Source organism: Asterias rubens, chromosome 20 (genome assembly GCF_902459465.1).
Source record: "Asterias rubens chromosome 20, eAstRub1.3, whole genome shotgun sequence".
Taxonomy (NCBI): domain Eukaryota; kingdom Metazoa; phylum Echinodermata; class Asteroidea; order Forcipulatida; family Asteriidae; genus Asterias; species Asterias rubens.
Genome location: NC_047081.1, coordinates 3324680 through 3348445, shown reverse-complemented (window position 1 = coordinate 3348445; position 23766 = coordinate 3324680). Strand labels below are relative to the sequence as shown.

The following is a 23766-nucleotide window of genomic DNA, read 5'->3' as shown; positions in this document are numbered from 1 at the left end:
GTATCCTTACTCATAAAGACCAGAATTTACATCAATCGTCAATTCACAGCAACTTTAGAGTACATGTGTTTTGTATAATATTTGCAAAATATTGAATGGCCTGGCATTTGGTTCGACCCTAGCAGAGTCTTTCTCAAAGGCTTAATTGACGAAGACTTTGAGAAAGGCTAAATCGGCGAAGACTTTGAGAAAGACTCTGCTTGGGTCCAAACATCAGGCAATTAAAGGGAAGGTACACGTTTAGTAATTGTCAAAGACCAGTGTCCTCACTTGGTGTATCCCATTATAATCATAAAATAATCATAATCATAAAATAACAAGCATGTGAAAATTTGGGCTCAATTGGTCATCAAAGTTGCGAGAAAATATGAAACAAAAATGACCCTTGTTGGACGAATTTGTGTGCTTTCAAGGAGGACTAAGACTAAAAGACTTCTAGCTAGAAGTCTTTTATTTTTTTAGTGAGAAATTAACTCCTTCTCAAAAACTACGATACTTCAGAGTGAGTCGTTTCCCACAGTGTTTAATACTACCAACAGCTCTCCAATGCTCGTTACCAAGTCAGCTTTTAAGTTAATGTTTTGAGTACATGTAATTACCAAACTTTTACCTTCCCTTTAACTAATTTTTGCATCTATACAGCTCAAAAGTTATTTTGGTTTATAGTAAGCAATTTGCTGAACTTGTTCATCTAATGATATTTTCTCTTCTATAATATATTCAATGATTTGCTTCCCTGTTAAAACGAAACATTTAAAGATGCAACCCATCGAGATTTATTGAGTCTGATTACCAATTGTCAAAACATGACCCCTGTGGTTGTCAACTCCACACCCTCTTTGCCACAATGAGGTGGAACCACATACCACAAACTCTCGTCACTTACCACTACTCCATCTTCAAGAATTCAGAACACTGCTTACAGTTCTGACACCAAATGGAAGGCAACCATAGTCCACACGATGCCAATGTTCTTAGTACTCACTCTGTCAAAATGTGAAACTTTCGTTAAAGGGATGGTTATGATGTATGTTTGTCTAATCACTCTTAAAGTTGAAGGCACTGGACACTATTGGTAAATACTCAAAATAATTATTAGCATAAAACCTTACTTAGTAACGAGTAATGGGTAGAGGTTGATAGTATTAAACATTGTGAGAAACGGCTACCCCTGAAGCATCATAGTTTTCGAGACGGAAGTAATTTTCCACGAATTTGATTTCAAGACCTCAGATTCAGAAATTGAGGTCTCGATATCAAGCATCAGAAAGCACACAACTTCGTACGACAAGGGTGTTTTTTCTTTCATTATTATCTTGCAACTCCGATGACTGATTGAGCTCAAATTTTCACAGGTTTGTTACTTCATGCATATGTTTAGATACAGCAAGTGAGAAGACTGGTCTTTGACAATTACCAATAGTGTCCACTGTCTTTAATGGTAAAAATGGTTGGTTAGAAGGCCATAGCAGCTTCCAAATACTATGGTATTAAAGGATATAAAGAATTTTGAGAACATTTCACTTTGAAGGAAAGTGGTTTTGTAATTGATATTGGTTTTATGCCCCAAAATTAGAATATATGCAAGACACTTCACACGTTGTGTATTCCTGTTAGGGATTATTCTTCCCGCATGGACATATACTCTGTATTATTGGCGATATCTCAAAACCGTAACGATCTTTTGAAATGAATTTTCACATTTTATTGTCCATTTGTATGGATTAAATCTATCAAACAAATCCAAAAAGATGAAAGGTATACTTTGCCTTGAAGGCCGGTTTATAGTCGGTCGCGCAATGGTCGCGCGATGGAAATCTTGCGCGCAGCCGCAATCCTAAGACTGAGGCCTAAAAACAGTGTCTTTTTATGATCGCGCGTCAAGATTTCCGACGCTCGACCATCGCGCGACCGACTATAACTCTGCCTTTAAATAAGCATGGTTTAACAAGTCAACATTGGAAGAAATTTGCCGCGTTGGAGTGTACTACACGGAAACAATATATAGAACTTACAGGAGATCGGGTCTTCAAGATTGGAAAAGAATGTCTTCGTACCATATGGAAGATGGAAAAGAAACATGGTAGAAAATCTTGTCAAATTTGTTGGCATTTCCAAGAGACTGTAAGATTGGAATAGACTGTGTGTACATGTATCTCCTTACAATGTTATGTGGAGAATCCTGTCACCCCCCTCCCAGTTCATAACCCCTCAGTGATAACAAATGAGAGTTGTCATTGGTCTGTTTTAATGGAATTTATCCATGTCTGTCCGTTCGATGCATGATTCACACCCAATGTCACGGTTAAAGAGGGATTTGACAAACTATCAGAAGAAAATTGTACTAAAAACACCCTTTCTGTTGATGCTTTCAAGGAACGTATACACAACGCTTCGACAGACGGATATTTGTACTGATAGTTATAACACTAATTCAAATTAATTTAATTGTGGGCTCGAACAAGGGAAAAACTTACAAGAGAGGGATTTGAAACAACGACCTTTCACTTAAATGTTCTTGCGCTCTACCAACTGAGCTATCTATATCCACTAGCCTTATGCTGACGATCTCCCATTTATGTTAGTCTTTGTTCGGCGGTGCCAGTCAGAAGCCATACAACTGTTAATTGCCGTGTAACTAGAGATTGCACCCAAGTTTACGAAACAACCTAGGAAGCGGCAGCCAAGGCATAATATTGACACGTAGCTAAATGACAAAATTGTACTTATTTTTCAGATGGTAGTATTTTGACTCTACTCTGCCCTTTTACGAGTCTTGTAGCTGGTGTTAATCCTAACCTGACATAAATATTTAATCTAATCTATCCTCCAATTCTTTCGTGTCATATTTCCAAGTGGATGTTTTGTCTCAGCTGTGACCCGAAATTGTGTTCCCTTCTGGAGTGAAGAATATTTTGGTGTCCAGTGTGTGTTGTTAAATCTGGCTGCTAGACAGTTGAACTTAATAACCTCTGAAGATCAATTGAGTTTAAAGGCTCCATACACGTTTGACAATTACTCAAAGTATATATTATTATTAGCATACAAACTTACTTGATAACGAGCAACAAACAACACATTGTATGTAAGAGACGACCCTCCTTCCTTGAAGTAACATAGTTTTTGAGAAAGAAGTTACTTATTGCTAAAATATTTGAATATAAAACGACTTCATCAGGCCTGAAGCCTTTCTCAGGCATTTGAAAGCTCACAAACTGTGTGCAACAAAGGTGTTTTTTTCTTTCAATATTTCCAAATTTGATGACCAAAATCTGGTATTTTATTCATTATGTTTTAAATTGGATTTACAAGTGAGAACAGCAAAATTATAAAGAAAGATCCAATTAAAGTCACATGTGAAAGTTTCTGATGAAAACACTGTCCACTTGAAAAAAACAACAACAAGCTGTCACTGTATTTTCACATGTTCTTTGAAGTCATCCGTGTCTAGTGAGGCTTCTGTCACGTGACAGAAGATACCAACCACATCTCAGGCACAGCATATTTAGGGAATGTGCACCAACCCTCAGAGATCCGAGGAAAGATATGCATAAAACGTTTCTCAGATTGAAATGTTTAGGGGTAAACAATTTTTTTTAAACCATATTACTTCAATGGGAATCCTTTTTCAAAATAGTTTTTACTATCAATAGCAGCAGTGCCTCTCACCATGAAGGGAGAAAAGATCTCACAATTTAGTTTTTAGGGTCATTAATTTTTTGAGTATCTGTGACTCTACTTTAGAGGGAGGAGCTTTGTAACAATCACAATGGAAACAATTTAGCGTTCAAATAATTATTTAATTTTATAAAATAACTTTGTTGTAGATTAGAGTCCTGTCTTTAAAAGGACAAGGTCATTTTCATTTTGCAAAAGTCACAATTGCATTAGGAAATTACTGGGAAAATTTAATAGCGGGGTAACAAGGCCAAGACCATGGCAATATCGTTTGTATTTAAGTTCTTTGTCATGTAACGATGTTCTTTGCTTTAGATTGATGATTTACTTTCTTAACAACTCAAAGATTTTACTAGACGTTAAGTTTCCCGAACCTATAGGCCTGTCTCCCCAATTAGGGTTTTCACATTGTTATTATCAAATATTTATTGTAGATTCAATTGATCATTGGATGACTTGTTTTAGTTGTTCAAAAATACTAAGGAAAAATTAGTTTTTTGTTGTATGAAATTGTGTTTACAAGTTATTTTGGAATTTTGGGATTAACCAAAAGTAATTTTCTTTAAGTGTACATAAAACTAATGTGCTTTTTGTTAAGCTTAAAACTTGTTGAAGTTGTTACAGCTTATGTCTACATCCGGCTCTCATAAACCCTTCAATTACACAAAATAGTTAATTGCCGAAACGAAATGTGAACAAGGCTATTAAAAATGTAAAGTGCACTATACCAAAACAAGTTCAACCATGGCAGTGAGAAGAAAGCAGTTCCGTGCTTCAACTAAGCCTGGTCACATTTTGCTGCAAGAGGGCTCACTTCATAGTTGGCTGCTCATTAATTCACAGCGTGGAAAGTTGTTTGAAGACTGAGTCAGCTCATTGGTCTATGTGTAGCATCTTTGCTCAATGGTCTATGGACGTAAGCTGAGCTTTTACCCCCATGATGCTCTGCTGTCGTGGTTTAAATGTTACTCTATGGCCTTGGAAGAGTTTATCACTATTGGTAAATAGCTGAACAGAGATACTTGTCATAAATTTACCTTCTTAGAACTACTTCTATTAAGGGTTTATTTTTTGGAGCAGTAAGTTAGGGGAATAGCCACACTGATGCACTCACATGTATGGTAGTAGAGGCATGTGACTTTTCCGCCGAACAGTTGATTTGCTTTGTATTCTTTTTAATGGAAGAATTAATATATAAAAAAAGGAGAAAAACACCCCAAAACAACATTTTTTTTCATAAATAAAATAATTATAATGTGTTTACACATCTGAACCCCAGTACAAAGCTTTGAAATTTTAACTTTGATTTTTTTAAACTTAAAAAAACTGAACAAAATTACAGCAGCATTTGACTCGTGAGGAGTATAGTTTCTTTCTGACAAAACTGTAGGCCTTCACCAACGGTTTTTAATTTCCTTTGTATGCATTTGTTTAATAATCTTGTTCTTCAGAAGTATGTCTATACAAAAAATTGAGACTTCTTTTTTTCTGTTTCTGTAAATAGCTGCGCAAGATGGGAAAGCTGAGACTGGTGAAGAATTTTTCCAAAGAGTAAGTAAAACAAATACAGTATTTTCTTACTTGCATTAAGCACTCTTAAAATTAATGCCACGAAAACTTGGTTACGTTGAAGTTCAGTAGCTTTCAATGTGGTTATGGAAAAATATATCAGTTTTTATACCCCAAAATTTGAATTATGAGAAACGTTTTTGATTCAGAAAAGGTGGTTGAATCCTAATTTGCACTGGTAAGTTTAATATATCTGCATTTATATAGGATTAAAACAATCAAACAATTTTCAAAAAGTAAAGGGTTAAGATCCCTATAAGGTGATTGTCCTTTAAAACTCTGATAGAATTTTTCACTTGCATGTACATCATTTAGATTACCTCATTGAGGTGTCTTTTACTGAGGAGAAGTTGCTAGCCCTCACAAGTAAGAGGCTTGCTACAGGGTCAGTCCCTTCACAGGGAGGGCTCCACCATGACCCGATTGAAGAGTTCATCCCAATGGGGGCATTTGAAGCTAGATGTCCCCCCGAGGGACAGGGGCTATGTCTGGGGCAGGTGTCTGCTGTTTGTTTTAGTTCACACCCTGATGGGAGGAGGTCTTTAAAAAATCATTAGAGTGCACCAATTCTGCATGCCCTCACGAAAGTGTGCACTTTATTTGGGTTATATCTTTTATTTCTGAAGGAATAGTATCAGCTGTTGCAAACTGTTTTTCAACCAAAAGGACCTACGAAAGTGTAATTTTTGTTTTTGGGGGGGTACATTTTTCACTTTTGAGAAAATATTAGTATTACCTGTTGTAAACTGCTCACCAACCAAAAGGACTTATGGTATAAATGCAAAAGATAGTTGAATGATGGTTTGACATTTTGAGCCTAGCAGAATCTTTCTTAAAGGCAGAGTCTTTCTGAAAGCCTTCCAGAAAGACTTCGCTAGAGTCGAAACGTCAGACCGATAACTATTTTATTGCATTTTTCATTAACAGGAAGATGTAAATTAAATAAAGAAATGAATTAAAGGACAGAAAAATGTAAGAAATTTGAAGTAAAATTGAAAGATAATATTTGTTTCAAGTAGGAGTTGGAGCATGGGACACTCTTGAGTGACTGTCAATCTCCAGGAAAACCTAATTTAGAAATGTTTAGAAAACCACACAACTTGACAAACTTGATAAATAAAGTGCTGAAAGTAGGTGTGTTGAAATAGATGAAGTACCAACCATCGGGGTCACCTGGAGGTCATGGAGTCATTGGGAGGTCATGATGGGGGAGACATGCTGTAGTGTGAAGATAAGGATAGCCCGATCCATCAACACTGATTGTAAATTGTGATGTTTTTAAAGGGGAGGTGTCGAAAGACTTTTGCCTCATGAATTTTGCTCAATCTTTTCAATCTTTAAGGTGATCGACCCAACTACCATCATTGGGTGATACTTCACAGAGGCACCAAAGGCAATTGAGGCCGTGTCCGAAACGGCGACTTCGGCTACAGCTACGGCTAGATCGCGCGCGTCTGCCTATTCTTCAACACTAGTAGACGCGCTGATCTAGACGTAGCTGTAGCCGAAGTCGTCGTTTCGGACACGGCCTTAGTTTTAGTTTTAGTTTTATTAGACTTTACACTGGCATAAAAATAAAGAAATACAATTGCCTCCATGCCCCTTGGTTCATGCCCTTCAAGAAACAAAATGAAATGCTTCGGCAGAAACTTACAATTTCCTCATAGGGTGCCCTTTACCAAGGAGAAAATGCCTTGGTGCCCCTGCCCTTGCAAAAACGTAGCACGCAGATGCATCCCTCCTTACTTTAACCCGAGTTGTACCTTTCACAATGCGCATTCATAATGTAGGACTTCTCCTTTTCACTGTGTATGACAGAATTTACATATACTGAGTTTCACCTTTTAACACCAACACAGCATGTAGAAGTCACTATCAATTACAGAATTCAAGGTGCTGAGGGAATCTGACACCATGTATATGAGGGGTGTCTATCGTTTAGTGGTAGGAGCACCAATTCACTTGTCCTTTTAACCACAGTTCGCTACCTTGCATGACGTTTCCGTATAAAACTGGGGTACATTTTTCACTTTTTAGAAAGTATTAGTATTACCTGTTGTAAACTGCTCACCAACCAAAAGGACTTTTGGTATAAATGCAAAAAAATAGTTGAATGATGGTTTGACATTTTGAATATCTACTTGACTAGTTGAACCATGTGGAGTACAATTTAAGTTTGTAACACTATGCTGTATTCTGCTGTCAATACAACTCCATGCAGACTGAGTTTCCGTAAGTTATGTTTTAGAATAAATTTAGTGGATGTGAGAATGATAATGTTGAATTTAAATTGTAGCATGTGAAATTTGAGAGGTGTTTTGTTAAACACAATCCAGGCAGGGGCAATGTCATACAACCTGTAATATAAGCACAAAAATTGCTATTACATGTAAGCACAAACAAAAATTGCAGAGAAGGATCAAGTAACTTGCCAATATGACATGAAGTTTCATTTGTTCGATGTGGTTCTCCACTCATTTCCTTGGCAGTTGAACTTGCTAAGTATTTGTTGTCTTCTGCTCAACAGCTTTATGAAAATGTATTTTTGTGTTGATGAAAAAAAAACCTGACTTTTCATTATTTTGTTTTGAATGGACACTATTATTAATCAAAATATATTAGCATAAATTTTCTTGGGAACAAACAATTGTGAGAATTGTGTCCCTCAGAAGTCTGAGAAAGGCTTCAAGCCCGGTTCATACTTCCTGTGAATGCGAATGCAAAGCGAATTTGACGTCACACCCTAGCTTGGCAGCGATATTCGCAAGGGAGTTGAACTCTGGGCAACTGCTGCGAATTGTTCGTTGCGAATTTGTGACGTCAAGATTCGCTTCGCATTCGCATTCGCAGGAAGTATGAACCGGGCTTCAGGCTTCTGAAGCCAGTCATATAAGTAAAAGCACACACATTAATTGCAGCAAGGCTGTTTTTTCTTTCACTTTTTCTTGTAACTTCAATGACTGATTGAGCCCAAATGTTCACAAAGATTTGTTATGTTATGCATAATACTAAACATGTCCAGTGCCTTAAATTATCTTGAGAAGAAAAAATGTAAAAATGCCTGTTTGATAAGCATAATTTATGGAAGGAGGCCCTCTGTTGTCTATCAAGAGCCAATCATTCATTGAAATTCAACAGGTGCATTGGGATTGTCACCCCTGCAGGTGCAGTCAAGTAAACTATGATCAAACAGCGGGCCCCTGAGGGAAAAAAACATTTTCTTTTGCACATTCAATGCTTGAAACGAATCAATAATGACATTAAAGGAAACATGCCTTTGTATTCCACTGGGGGAAAACATTTTCTTTTGCACATTCAATGCTTGAAATGAATCGGTAATGACATTAAAGAAAACGTGCCGTGTTAAAAAAAAAGAAATCCTAAAAAAAAACCAAGTTCCATTGAAGTTTAACATGTTTTATGATTTTCCTGATGCATTCAGTCAGTGGCAGGCCTGTATGCTTCGTTTTTGAAAGAGCAAGGGCACCTGAAGAAATTGTAAAATTCTACCGGAGCATTTCAAGGGCACTAAAGGCAATGATCATGGGGCAACGAGGCAATCCCATTCTATGCCTTCATGAAGTACCAGAGCTGGGTGCTTTACATCATTTTAGTTATTTGTATTTCTGACTGAATCTAAAACACTTTCAACAAGTTCTAGGGTGATTGATTGTTTATAACAAAATACATTCCTTTGAAGGTCAGGTCTCGGTTTGCAGAGTTTTTAAAAAAACTCATTCAGTGCCAAGGTCTACATGTAGGATCCTTTTTATGCATTCCAAAAGGGTCATTTTCAGACATGTACGCTCTATTTTACATACTCAAAACGTATCATCAATCATCATATTTGTACGACCGGTAATATGTTATCACCAGTAATGGAGGCCATTACATATATCACTCAAGTCAAGAAATACTATTGGCTTTGGGATGTACCAATGCAAAACTTTAAATAAGCAACATACAAGTGTTTAGTGAGAAAGACTTTAAAGACAATGGACACTATTGGTAATTGTCAAAGACCAGTCTCCTCATTTTGTGTATCTCAACATATGCGTAAAATAACACACCTGTCAGTGTGAAAATGTGAGCTCAATTGGTCGTCAAAGTTGCGAGATAATAATGAAAGAAAAAAAACACCCGAAGTTGTGTGCATTCAGATGCTTGATTTTGTGACCTCAAATACTAAATCTGAGGTCTCAAAATCAAATTCGTGGAAAATTACTTCTTTCTCAAAAACTACGTCATTTTAGAGGGAGCAAATTCTCACACCATGTTACACTATCAACAGCTCTCCATTGCCCGTTACCAAGTAAGGTTTTATTTCTAATAATTATTTTGACTAATTATTAATAGTGTCCACTGCCTTTAAACAATTTGTTAACACAATTTCGAAAGACCTCAAAAGGCTGGACAATTGAGGTTAAAAAAAACATGCACTGAAAAGGTTAAACTAAAATGATTATGAAAAACCAAAGGTATACTCTCTCCCTTTTAACTACATTTATTTACTAGTTTCTGTCCACGAATCAGCAAGATCAATGGTTTCAAATGAGGTGACTGATTGGAATCAAGTGAGAGGATTTCTAAATTTCCTTCTCTAAGGTATAATCAAAGTTTTCTTATGAACTGTTACCATTTCAGATAATGCAAGAAACAGACACACGCATCACGTGGCCTTCCAAGTTAAAAATCGGAGCTAAATCAAAGAAAGGTGAGACAAAACCTGGATGGTAAAAACATTCATATGCATTTTACGTTTGGATGAGCTAGCCCTTGTTTCCATGTTGGTTGTCATAATTGTGTGTTTGTCAGTGGGAAATTTGCAGCAAAGATATTCAACTGAAGCTGAAGTGTGTACCTCACATTGGAATGAAAGATAGAGCTCAAGTTGCCCATCTTATACCCTGTGGCACAATATGATCTTTGGTTTACAGCCTACCCCTCTTGTGATCAATTTTCGGCAACTATACTGTGATCAGACTTAACAATTACAGTGCAGAATGCACCTCACAGTGCCACTGACCAATGAAGTCGTGAGAAGTTATTTTATCTTCAAGTACGCGCTAATCCTCCAATCAGATTTGCAGAATGGATTAATGATAAAAACCTATATTTCACGGCTAATATCACTACCATGCGTCTTGTGTGTTCTATGGTTAGGCGCCAAGTTTGCTTGAAGATAAATATGTTATCACTCGCGCTTGTGTGATAACTTATAAAAGCAGTGTGATTGGTCAGTTTGGTTCAAATAGTGAAACTCCCTTGAGGGCATATTGTATTTTTTGCATCCCTGTGGAGACATCTTTTGTTTTTCCCTTTCTGTTTTGTTCTCGGTCTCAATATGGTGGTGAAAATGACATCAGCTTGTCCGCTGTTTTTGGACTAGACTGAATGTCATGAGTCATCTATTCAGACATCTATTCTATGCAAGCTGGAAATATGTAAAACAAAATACCATTGTTATCCCTTAAAAAGCATTGAATTTTTCCCTTTTAACTTTTCAAACGGTTTTAGAGAAAAAAAACCTCAGGAACAATGGTACAAAGTGGAACCATAAGTGACACAAAATACCATTGTTATCCCCTAAAAAGCATTGAATTTTTCCCTTTCCAACTTTTTCAAAAGAAATTTTTCTTTAGTTCCGGACACATTTGTAGCAACTTAATAATTTCAAAACAGTTCCCACCCCTCTCCTTGACTTTACAAAAGAACGATCGCACAACAACAAAGGATAGATCCTTCCTGAGTTTGTTTTCACGTCGGCATCCTCAGTCGGACCCTGCTGTTTTTACAATAAGACTTGAATCCAAAACCGTGACATATAATGTTATTCATTCACTGGCTTTTCCAGCTGCTCGGATGCAAAAGTCAACCATGCAGAATCAATTTAATGGCTTTTACCTCGTTCTGTGTTCCCATGTGCCCATTTTCCTTGCACCCTTACACCTCTTTTGTCCCCCTGATTGTCTCTCTTTGAATGAGTATCTGCACTTGGAGTTGTGATCCGAGTCGGTTGCATACCTAAACTGTGTGGTCACAGTCAGTGGTTGTTGATCTTGTCATAAAGGTAGTGTAACTCTCATTCTAAAATTCTAGATCGCGTGTGGTTTGTTGCTATATAAAGCTGTTTCCCCATCAATTTGTTCGGAATTGTCATTGTTAAACAAAATCGCAATTTTTTCGAAAATGGATTTTGTCTTGCTCACTTTTGTGGTTAAATTAGCCCCTTTCCTTCACCCCATTTCTTTTCTCTCTGAGGTTGATAAGAGCCCCCCAACCCTTCCCAATCCAAATGTAGTTAAGCCTCGTCATCTTTTTAAAACCTGCCATCTCTTTTTGAGACCATGGCTCTTGTTTTTGGGCTGTTAACAATTTTTTTTAAATTGTTCCCCACATCAAACGAAGCCAAAAGACAGAAATTGAGCCTTAGATGAGGCAAATCCTACCGACAAAAAATCCATTTTGCATATCTCTTAACCCCTTGGATACACAGCCCTGGGTAGGTCCAGGGGTGAAGCAATTCAAGTGTGAAAGGGATGGTCATTATTCCCCTGGATTATTTGGTCCCCCCCCCAACCACCCACCCCTAGCTCCCACCCCCCTGTAAAGGACTCTAGTGATTGTGAATTGTTGCCACAAGTTTTTATACACTGTCAAGAGCAGGGGTGGTTATTCCCTGGTCCATTTGTCGGTGTAGGTCAGGGGTGAAGTGATTCAAGTGTGAAAGGGTCAGCAGTTATTCCTCTGGGTTGTGTGTAGTTCCCCCCCCCCCACCACCCCCACCCCCTGAGCAACCACCGCACCCACCCCCAGGGAAAAAAGTAGTGTGTAAAGGACGCAAGTGATTGTAAAGTGTTGCCACTTATTTTTTTACACACTGATTTTTCACCACCCTGCCAAGCTGGCGTGCACTAAGTAGCAGCAGGAAGAGCTAACAATACAAGCAGGAAGTAATATCACAATAGAGTAACAAACAAAACGAGCACAGAATGGCTGGCAGACAAACAAAAACCTCTCTCTACTTCACACTCTAGTGAATAATCACACCATTCATTCTTCTCCTAAAGGTATGACTCAACTTTGGGTTTGATGAAATCTTCCTCACTGTATGGAGGGAGGGAAAAGAGTGTGAGAGATTAAACAAAATATTTTCATCTCCTACAAAATCAAAATTTACACTGGGATCAAAATTCTGTTCTTGTTAAAAGAAATTCTTGTCCAGGAAATAGTTTGAGCTACAAGTCTTGCGTATTTCACCCCAAAATGTAATCCCTGTTTGCAGATGTACTACAGTGAAGTTGACCACAAATTCACCCCTGTCTTATCGACTGAACTAGTTCCTTAACACAATTTGTATTTCTTACTTAAGTAATGGATGTGTTATCAGTAAAATGTGAAACAAAACCAAGCAGGGTAAGGGCTCATTAGCTTCATACAATCATATCAGTTGATTTCTCAAGAACAATTCCAGCCAATCAAATCTGTTGAATCTATTCTCACATGCAACTGTTATCAACTATTGTTTGATAAGTGTCAGGAATGCTTGAAACAGACATGACTGCTTTGCATTCACTTCAAATGAACATAGGCTTTAGTTAAATATGCTTAAGGGTACTTGACACATTTTGTCACTTAACATAAGCATAAAATGACAAATCTGTGAAAATTTTGACTCAATTGGTCTTTGATTTTGCAAGAGAGTAATGAAGGAAAGAAAAAACACAAGCGAGCAGGCAATAACACAAAACAAAACCAACAAAGTTGTTGTGTGACTAAAGTTTGATCTTTGATAGGCTTAAATAATGAGTCATCCCCACCATCCACCCTGATTGAAAAATCTGAAAAAGACACTTCACAGTTGCAGGGTTTCTTGTTAAACTCCTTGAAGAATTCTTTGAAGACACAATTGTCTCTCAAAAGGTGATGTTCCTGTGTTTTGTTCGCCGGACCCTCATGGTTTCCAACTGACTGGTCTTGTACAAATTTTCCTTGAAACCCATTGAGGTCTCCTGTAATAAGTTGTAACCACATGGAGGGGATTTTGAAGTCAAGGTTTTGTTGGTACCATTATGTGGAAGGGGTTACAGGCCTGTATGCTTCGTTTTTGAAAGGGCGAGGGCACCAAGGCATTTTCTCTTTGGCAAAGGGCACCCTACAAGTAAATTGTAAATTTCTACTGGAGCATTTCAAGGGCACCAAGGCAATGGCAAGGGGCAACGGAGGCAATCGCCTCCGTTGCCTCCGTGAAGTATCAGGCCTGGGGTTATTGTACCTGTCTACAGAATTGGATATGGGCTTAATTAAACACGGTGAGGCATCAACCGAAAACTGCTTCAGCGCTAAATGACTCCATAGATTAAGCATAGACCAAGGACATGATGAATCATGGGAGATGGAAATCAATTTGTGTACAAATAGTTATGCTTAGTAAAAATTGGATTACCAGCCAACGTACTGTTTTGTTGATTGGTTAATTCCTAAACACATTCAACACTGAATGAAAAGGGTAACAACACTACACTGTGAGGTTTAGGGCCGACCATTGTAGGATATATATATATATATTTTTTTTTTTACTTAATTATTTTAAATCTTTGGACATATACACAAGGGTTACAACTTGACAAGTTGGGCATAGGCTGTCAAGGTTATTGTACCTTGGCTTTTTGGGGTATGAATTCCTGCACCCATGCATCAATTTAAGGAAATTGTGATGACAGTACACTACAAAGTTTATTTCTGTAGGATTTAATTTGATGTGGGAATGTATAATTAGTCATCTACAAGTGTTTTGGTGTACCTTAGTTTTTTGAGATATTAATTCCTGAACACATTCATCAGTTGGTAAATGAACAGGATGACGACATAACACTGTGAAGTTTACTATTGTAGAGTTTGATGTAATGTCGGCATTTAAGTAGTCATCCGCAAGTATTTTCAAAAGTCTCAGAGTACCATAGTAGTACGCTCCACACCTTTACATGGCTTCACTGATTGGCTATCTCTGTCAATGCCAAACTGACCATCCTCCAAACATCAACTTTCTGTACCTTGACCTTAGTAACAACAGCCATTATCAAAATAAACATAAACACGATTACAGTATATTAATCATCGGTTATTCCCCCCTGTACATAACAAAAGGTAAGCAATTCAAATAGGATGATATCATTCGTCCGGCATGTACAAAAACCGCATCTATTACGCTTGAAATGAATACATTTCGTTTTTTTGTGAACACGGTTTGTGGTTACCCTTGAACAAATATTTCTGGGTCCACCGTGAATCCAAACAAAGAATATCATAATTTTAGCCAGGGATCTTGTTTTTTAACCCTCTGACCCCCTTTTTTGTGTTAATCCAAGGAGAAATAGTTCAGTATTGTCTGGTCTTTTGGGCTGTTTAATAGATTTTTGTGTTGAATGGATGGCGGATCGGCATAAAGTGATAAATAGCTGGCGTTGAAAAGACAGTATAAAAAACATGTTTTTGAAGAGTGAGTGCATTCAAGCCATAAAGGTTGGGAAGAGAACTGTAAAAAAGTAACTTTTGATGGTTTATTTAGTAACGTGTTTCTGCCATCCAGTACATATTGATTGTTAAATTTGACTAAGCATTAAACACTTGTTCAAATATTTCTCTGACAACTGAGGTCTTTGTTTTTTCATTTTGTTGTTGTTCCAAGCTAGGTTAAATTAATAGCAAGACAAGTTCTTTTGAGAACTGGTAAAAATATAATTTACAGAATTAGATGTTGGAAACTGCTTACGAACCAAAATGACCCGTTTGTATAAATGCAAAGAATAGTTAAAGACAGAGGAGAGGTTGGTAGCATAAAACATTGTGAGAAACGGCTCCCTCTGAAGTGGAGTAGTTTTCGAGAAAGAAGTTATTTTCCACGAATTTGATTTCGAGACCTCAGATTTAGAATTTGAGGTCTCGAAATCAAGCATCTGAAAGCAAACAACTTCGTGTGACAAGGGTGTTTTTTTCTTTCATTATTATCTCCAAACTTCGATGACCGATTGAGCTCAAGTTTTCACAGGTTTGTTATTTCATGCATATGTTGAGATACAGCTAGTGAAAAGACTGGTCTATGACAATTACCAATAGTGTCCACTGCCTTTAAAGGAAGTAGTATACCTTTGGTAATTACTCCCAAAAGTAACAAGCATAAAACCTATTTGGTACATAGCATCGCAGCTGTTGATAGTGTATACTATTTTGAGAAATGATTATTTTCTTAAAAATGTGGTTTTAGAGAAAGGGGTTCAAAACAAATTATGCAAGGGTATAAAACCAAACACAATTCTGTTATCTTTGCCTCTTTTTCCCTCTGCACCAAACACAACCCTAATTGCCCTTGTAGTGTAAAGCCCTTTTAAACGAGAGCAATTTAGCAAGGGTCCTTGCTAAGTTGTAGCATAAAGTTAAATTTTACAAAGTGTACATCCGATCGTGTGAAAGGACAATTCACACAAATTCTACTGTCCAAGTTCTCTTGCAAAATCTTGTCAAACATTGTTTAATTTTACAACCATGCTAAGGTTAAGCAAAGGACCGCGGTTAAATTGCTGTCCTGTGAATAGCACTTATGCCTGTGTTTCTGATGGCGAGGACACTTCCCAGTTCTTGCATTTGATTTTTTATTCACTGGTGGTGTCAGTAAAGTTGCTGTGTTCAATCATCGAAGACCATAAACTCTATTCAATTTGCTCAATGCTATCCTGAGGTAAGATTTAATTCTTTAATCCAAGTTAATGAGGTCAGATCTCTTGTAAGTTGTCCCTGATCGATGAATAGAGACAAAGTTTTTCTGAGAAGCTTCTTGGGGATGAAGAGATTGGATTGCAATTATATCCTTCCCTTTTGTGGAACCAGTAACTGCTTGAGCATTCTAATGACTGAGAGCAATTTAGGAAGGGGTCCCTTGCTTAATTGTTGCCTGATTGTAAAATTGTACAAAATGTACCTCTTGTGAAAGGGTAACTCTTTCTTACTGTCCAAGTTCTCTTGCAAATTCTTGTCATACATTGCTAAATTTTTACAACCATGCTTTAATTAAGCAAGGGACCCCAGTTAAAGGAACCCTGGATTTCTCTTCTGTGATTAACTCTTTCATGCTTTTTGTTTGAGTTTTGAGCTTAAAAAGCCCCTTATGAATTTTGTAAAACAAAACAAAGTCTTCCTCACCAAACAAAGTTTTTCTTGCTGTTTTCTGTTGCCTTGATAATAATAATAATAACCGAATTTGTAAAGCGCCTTTTCCAAAGGATGCAAGGCGCTAGAGAAAATGCAACCAAAAACCCAAAAGAGAATAAGACTAGTAAGAAGCAAACATACAAAAAGTGACAGAATCAAAAACACATTAGATGGAACGATTAAACAGATGTGTTTTTAAAAGTCCTTTAAACATCTCTTTTTGATTGATAATGCCCTCTGGTATAATGCCCTCTTGTATTATAATGGGTCGTACTTTTACGATTGTTGAAACTTTTTTAATACATACAATTTGTTTTTGTTTTTATCATGTTACCCTCAAGTGTCCAGATAAAAGTTGTTGTTTTGCACGATCAGAAGTGATCATACTCTCAAAATGCCAATAATCCATCGGCCTTCATCATTGATCCAATCCGCTGATACCTAACTCCTCATTATTTACTTCCTGATCTCAATCCCTGTTGATTTGAAAAAACAATTTCGTGATCGCTTCTTCCGCCTTTTAGCCTTCCAAAGAAGGAAACAAATTGTTTTCTGCTGCACCTACTTTTCTTAAATCACAGCCTAATTGTGAGCTAGTCGCAGGCCCCAGCGGGGGATCACAAAAGAAGCCATCAAATTCATCCAGTCATTCATTTATTTTTTTGACAAGATCTTCTCATCGAACTTAATAGCCAAGACCTTGTAGAGATTATTGCAGTTTACGTCATAGCCTTCTTGATTGCGTCGCTCATTTTTCTAAAATCTGGTCAAATAAGGAAGAACTTTCTTGTGTGACGCTGTTCAACAAGTCCTAACCTACTGTGTTGAATCAAGCCAAAGATAAGCCAGTACAATACACAACTGAACTTTATTGTTCTCAACACCCATCTGAACAATTCCTCGATGCCAGCGGCGCTGCAATTCCCAAACACTTCCTTGTTCCCCCTATTATCCCCCAATCTTCTTGAAATGGCTACATGTATTTAAATCTTGTCTTTTATTGTCCGAACCAACAGGCACCCATAGTTGGGGCATTGGTGAATTCTCAGTTCATTCCCTGTTCAGCTAGGAACCTTTAGAAAACGTGCCCCTAACCACAGATCCTATGAATAGGGTAGCCAGCGCTGATTTTAATACGGGCTTACAAAAGAAACGAGTCAACGCATTCGGAGGTCATTCTATTATAGAGAGTGCTTGCTAGAGGTGCTCATGTGCACACAAGTCTCTCCTTGTGTGGTTTATTTTTTAAGATCGGAACTACTGGTGTTTGTGTTGGAACCTGCTGGCGTTTTGAACACATATTTGTACAGCAGTGGGATGAGAATACAGGGGGAACATTACGGCTGTGTGTTACTTTGCGTGAAGTTTATGATCAGCATGAAGTTTATAAGTGGTGTGTCTTGGAACTGCATTGGAATGTTGACAAACATTTCTTGAAATGATCAACACTCTGGGACTTTTATTAGAGGATTCCTTTAGAGAGTCTGTAAACAACTGTAGCAGAGATCCAGAGGTGTTTTCATGCTGTGGTACCTTCTCCATGGGATCTTTAGTTGTGGATGACGATGCTCAAGAGGTTATGGAAACTTGATTGCACCCTGTTCTGCTGATGAAGAGATAGTCTAAAAATCAACCAAAACATCTTAGAACTAAGAGGAACTCAGCTGTGATTGGATTGGAGTGTTGTGGTTTAAGTAGTTTGAAGATTGTTTTGTAAGAAACTGTAAGAGTACGTGCAGACGCTTCCAAGTTGAACCTTGGAAGCAGTATAAGTAGTGTCACCAATGTGATGAACTTCACTGACAAGAATTCTGCCTCAGAAACATTAAGATAACCAGTCACGGAGAAACATTCCATCATCTTTGGTGTAAAAAGAAAACGTAATGGAGGAAGATAAGACGGCAAGATCTACCATGGAGCAACACAGTGGAGACTTGAAGGCATATCTGACATGTCATTCAACGAACCAACCAACAATCAATATGTCAGAGTGTCACACTACAGGTATTTAGAAACAAAATGTTTACAATGTTTGCTCCATTTTAAAAAGGTTTTAATATTAAGGGCACCAAGGCATTTTCTACTTGGTAAAGGGCACCCTATGAGAATATTGTAGATTTCTGCTTAGTATTTCCAGGGCACCAAGGCAATAACCAAGGGACATGAATGCAATCACCTTTGTTGCCACCTTTAAAGGCAGTGGACACTATTGGTAATTACTCAAAATAATTATTAGCATGAAACCTTACTCGGTAACGAGTAATAAGGAGAGGTTGGTAGTATAAAACATTGTGAGAAACGGCTCCCTCTGAAATGGAGTAGTTTTAGAGAAAGAGGTAATTTTTCACGTATTTGATTTTGAGACCTCAAGTTTAGAATTTGAGGTCTTGAAATCAACCATCTGAAAGCACACAACTCCGTGTGACAAGGGTGTTTTTTCTTTTCTTCATTATTATCTTGCAACTTCGATGACCAATTGAGCTCAAATTTTCACAGGTTAGTTATTTTATGCATATGTTGAGATACACCAAGTGAGAAGACTGGTCTTTGACAATTACCAATAGTGTCCAGTGTCTTTAAGTATCTGGCCTGCTGGTGAGGTTTTGCAGTAGCATTATGTGGAAATCTCTATTTAGTAGTGGTGGTCGGTCCTACTACTTGCCGTCAACTTGCAGACTTGCCATCAACTCGCCGTCAACTGGATCATTTTTGTGCCGTCAACTGATTAAATTTACATAACAAATCTATAAAAGGGGCACGGAAGTGCTAAGTCTGGACTAAACTACATATTTCTCATGGTTTTCGGTAAAAATTCATTCACAAAAACAACTTTGTACTGATAAAAAAAGTACCAATCATTGACATCTTGGGCCAAGACTAATCAATGTGAAAAAGCAAGATGGCGGCCGATGGTTTTGCTGCTTCGAGATAATTTTTTTTACGAGAAAAAAACCTCAATTTTTATTCCGAAATATGACCTAAAACTTACGCGAATTCTCTTTGAGCTGATCCTTTACAGTTCTATGCTTCTTTTGTGGATTTTAAAAGTATATTGGAAGAGTTGACTGCGAGATGACGGCGCAAGTGAGTTGACGGCGAGTTGATGGCAAGTAGTAGGACCCGTATTGGTTCGGTTTCCAACTCAAAGCTTTGGTCAGTATCCTCTGGTCACCTTAAGGAGAAAGTAACTATGTATAGCTTATTGTAAAAAACGTTATCAAGAAGCAATTCAATAAAAACAACAAAAGTGTTGTTAAAACAATATCGGCCAAAATTACTTGATTCTTTCATTCGTTAAAAACAAACGATTTGATGTCTAACTACATAACAAAGTGTTTGGAAAATTGTAAGCCAATCTACTTTTGATCACATCTACTTGTTTTCACTTGGACTTTTTTCAAGCTGTACCATTTATAAAGCAATATTTATTTATTTGTAGTTTTATTTAGACTGGGTAACCTTAAGGATACCAACATTAAAACTGCTATCCTTATTGGGTCCTTTAAAAACAGTAAAAAGTAAAAATGCAAAGTACAGGACAATTAGTACCCGGTTCAAACAGGCCCTCCTGAGTAGCAATGAACCAAATAGATAAGGAGCAACTCTAGGTCAACCCAAAAATAAATTTGGGTTGCACACAGGTAGGCCTACAGACAGATGAACTTAAAGGTTTCGATATTGGCTCAAATTCATAACAACATCGACGTCTGAAACCAAGACGCTCCAGAGTAGTTCTGGAGGACTGTAACAGTCAAACTTTTTAATTCCAGCATGTCCAGTCACTCCTGTTTCAAAGAAAAAAAATATAAAGGTTCACAGATTTACAAATAACTTATAGGGTTTACAGAAGGTCATGGTGAAAGACATCTCTTGAAATATTATTCCATGAAATGCTTTACTTTTTGAGAAAACATTAAAACAGCTATCAATTCTCGTTATCGAGAATTACGGGTTTATTTTAAACACATGTCGTGACATGGCGAAACGTGCGGAAACAAGGGTGGGTATTCCTGTTATTTTCTCCCGACTCCGATGACCGATGGCCTAAACTTTCACAGGTTTGTTGTTTTATATATAAGTTGTGATACATGAAGTGTGGGCCTTTGGACAACACTGTTTACCGAAAGTATCCAATGGCTTTAATAGAAAAAAGTTATTAGGAGAAAAGTTACATAAAATAAAGGGTTTTTTTTCTTAATAAGGCACCAGCACACCTGTCTAGAAAACATGAATTTCATACCCTGTATCAGACCATATCATATTTATTATTTGTTGTGTTTTGTGTTTAGCATGCCATGCATTTTACTGTTTCCAAAGACTTTTTTTTATTTTATTTTTTAACTCTGCATGGTTGACTTGCAACAGATTTGTAACGCTTGCCCAGCATACCGGAGATGTCTAGTTTTTTGATTGATCGTACGGGTTGAATGTTTTATTCATAGTTGATGTCGCCACTGTGGAAACCACTAGAATGAACATAATGCTGCATTAACATTTTGTATTTATAAACATCAACATGTACAATGTAGTATGTACTCTAGCAGAAATAGCTTTTGACGTAGTCAATGTTGACTGTTTTTGTTGTTGTTGCTGTGCACTGGTTTTTCTTTACACATGTATATATTTTTGTGAAAGGTGTTCCAGATTTTCCTCATTATGTTTTTATTTAAGAAATTAGAAGTGTTTGTTGCAGACTGCTTACCAACCAAAAGGACCTACGATATAATTGCGTACAAATAGTTATGGTCTGACATTTCGACCCAAGCAGAGTCTTCTTCGATGTTTTAATGGGAGTGATGTTTAAATCAGCTAAATATTATTATTATTTTTTAAATCCAAACTACCTATTTGAGGTGTTAAGCTTACCCTATTGTCTGTCTTGTGTGGGCTGGTATTGTTTTTGACCAGGGCCCAATTTCATAGCGCTGCTAAGCACAAAACTTTGCATAGCGTGAAATTTCTCCCTTGATAAAAACAGGAATGCCAACTAAATTTCCACGTGATTTTCAGGACAAGCATACACCAGTTGAATACCAGTAAGAAGCAACATACAACAAATGGAAATTTGGTTGGTAATCCGGTTTTTATCATGGAAGAAATTTCATGCTAAGCAAAATTTTGTGCTTAGCAGCTCTATGAAATTGGGCCTTGTTGTGACTAGACTTGACTTAATAGATGTTAAATTTGCATCGGGGATAAAGAATATTAATTTTGGTTTTTTACCCATACACCGATGTGTGTTAGCACTGTATACTCAGTACTTCCCGAGTCCTGTGAAAAAATATCACAGGCATGTTACTCGGGTGGGATTCGAACCCACGACTCCTGCAATTCTAGAGCAGTTTCTTACCAACTAGACTACTGAGGTAGACTTGACTTGATCAGAATTGTGCACCGCCAGCTTATGATTTGTTGCCTCGATTTCAAGTCACTCGAGCCCTTGAAGCTGATGGTACGAAGTGGCAAAGGTACGAAGTGACTGACATCCAACTTACAAATAAAACAAATCTGTTCCTCCAAGACTTGGACCTGGTTTTTAGTGAATATATTGTTGGCGAGTAGGGTAGATGACCTTAGCTTTTGATCCAAACCGGACCTTCTTCAGAGGCATAGTTGTAATTTTACACCCATCACTTCAGAAACAAACAGTAACAAAATTGCCTTTTTATTTTTTATCTTTTAGATCCCCACATCAAAGTAACTGGGAAGATCGAAAATATATCGGCAGCCAAAGATAAAATTATGTCAGTTCTGGATACAAAGGTGAGTTAAGGAAATGTCACATTATACATTTTTTATGGAGCTCTTGTAAGGAGCGACCAGGTTCGAATCCCACTGGGTCAGATCCATAACTTGTAACCCAAAACTAGAAATAATCAACTACATTGGTTGGTAAAGACTCTACTGTGTATGATACTTTTTAATACTTTTGGCGCGATTGAATATGATGTCACTCGGCTCAAATATCTGACCTACAAGATGGCATCTGTGCATCGATTGAATATGATGTCACTCGGCTCAAATATCTGACCTACAAGATGGCATCTGTGCGTGTGCAGGTGTCTGCGTGCATGTGCCGTAGAAATCAAACCAGGAATGTTGCGTGCTGCCTGCTTTGATGATGTATGCGTTTGGACGCGCATACGGTTTGCCCTGCAAGATGGCGACTTTTCATAGCAAAAAGGGGTTATTCAATACAGTCTATTGATGGAATGTTCTTTTAAACAAAAGTTAACATACTGATGAAACTTTTCTAAAGATTTAAACCAAACATTCACAAATTTGGACAAATTTCAGTCCAGTCACTTTTCCTTTTGAATACTTTTGTATTCTCTTCTCCACAGAGTAACAGAGTCACCCTGAAGATGGACGTCTCCTACACAGAGCACTCTCACGTCATCGGGAAGGGAGGCAACATCATTAAGAAGGTCATGAAGGATACCAGATGTCATATTCACTTTCCAGATTCTAACAGAGGCTCACAGCAAGAGAAGAGTAACCAAGTCTCCATCGCTGGGCAGATTGGAGGAGTGGAACAGGCCAGGGCTAAAGTCAGGGTAAGCGAACACTTGGGCAAATGTAACAATTGGGGGTAAAATATTTTGAGAATCATTTCATTTGAAGTAATGTGGTGTAATGGAAAAATTTGAACCTGAGAAGTGTTACTGTAGCCATGTATGCTTCGTTTTTGAAAAGGGAAAGGGCATAAGGGCATTTTTTTCCTTGGTAAAGGGCACTAGACACTGCCCTAGAATCCCAAAGGTCATGGGTTTGAATCCCACCCATGTGCGTTTGTTTCACAGAACTCTGGAAAGTGCTGAGCATACAGTGCTAAAACACATCGATTTTAGAGTAAAACCAAATTTAATATTCTTTATCCCGATACCATTTTAACATCTTCCAGGTTGTATACATCAATACATTTGTACTGGATTAAAACAGTCGAACGGTTTCAAAAACTGGACCTCCGACAAAATGTAGTAATGTTGGACAAGATTTGACAAGGGACCCTGGACACTCCAGAAATGATTGTCCTTTCACACGAGGTGCATTTTGTAAAATCTTACAACCATGCTACAATTTAGCAAGGGACCCTTGCTAAATTGCTCTCGTGTGAAAGGGGCTTAAGGTGATCAGGATTAACAATTCGTCTCATCACTCTCATGTCGCACATGGGTTGTTAGTTTTTTAACTTTGCAGTGTGAAAGCTCACAAAATCAGTCACACATGGTGATAACAAATAAACAATCCACGCTCGTAAATTTTGTAGCAAGGGACCCTGGCTACATTTTGTCCGTGTGAAAAGGGCTTAAA

General features: G+C 37.6%; 1 protein-coding gene across 3 annotated transcripts in view; it reads left to right on the top strand.

Annotated features, from left to right (window-relative positions):
- Window positions 1–23766, top strand: part of LOC117304079 (protein bicaudal C homolog 1-like) — a 47317-nt gene that overhangs the window by 13071 nt on the left and 10480 nt on the right. For 2 of the 3 annotated variants that reach the window (XM_033788575.1, XM_033788574.1), the window contains exons 2-5: window positions 5183–5229; window positions 9892–9961; window positions 22136–22215; window positions 22797–23009. In XM_033788575.1, coding sequence (XP_033644466.1) covers window positions 5183–5229; window positions 9892–9961; window positions 22136–22215; window positions 22797–23009 — 410 coding nt within the window. Of the gene's footprint in view, window positions 1–5182; window positions 5230–9891; window positions 9962–17811; window positions 18457–22135; window positions 22216–22796; window positions 23010–23766 lie in introns of those variants that run through there. The other variant, XM_033788576.1, reaches the window with a different exon arrangement.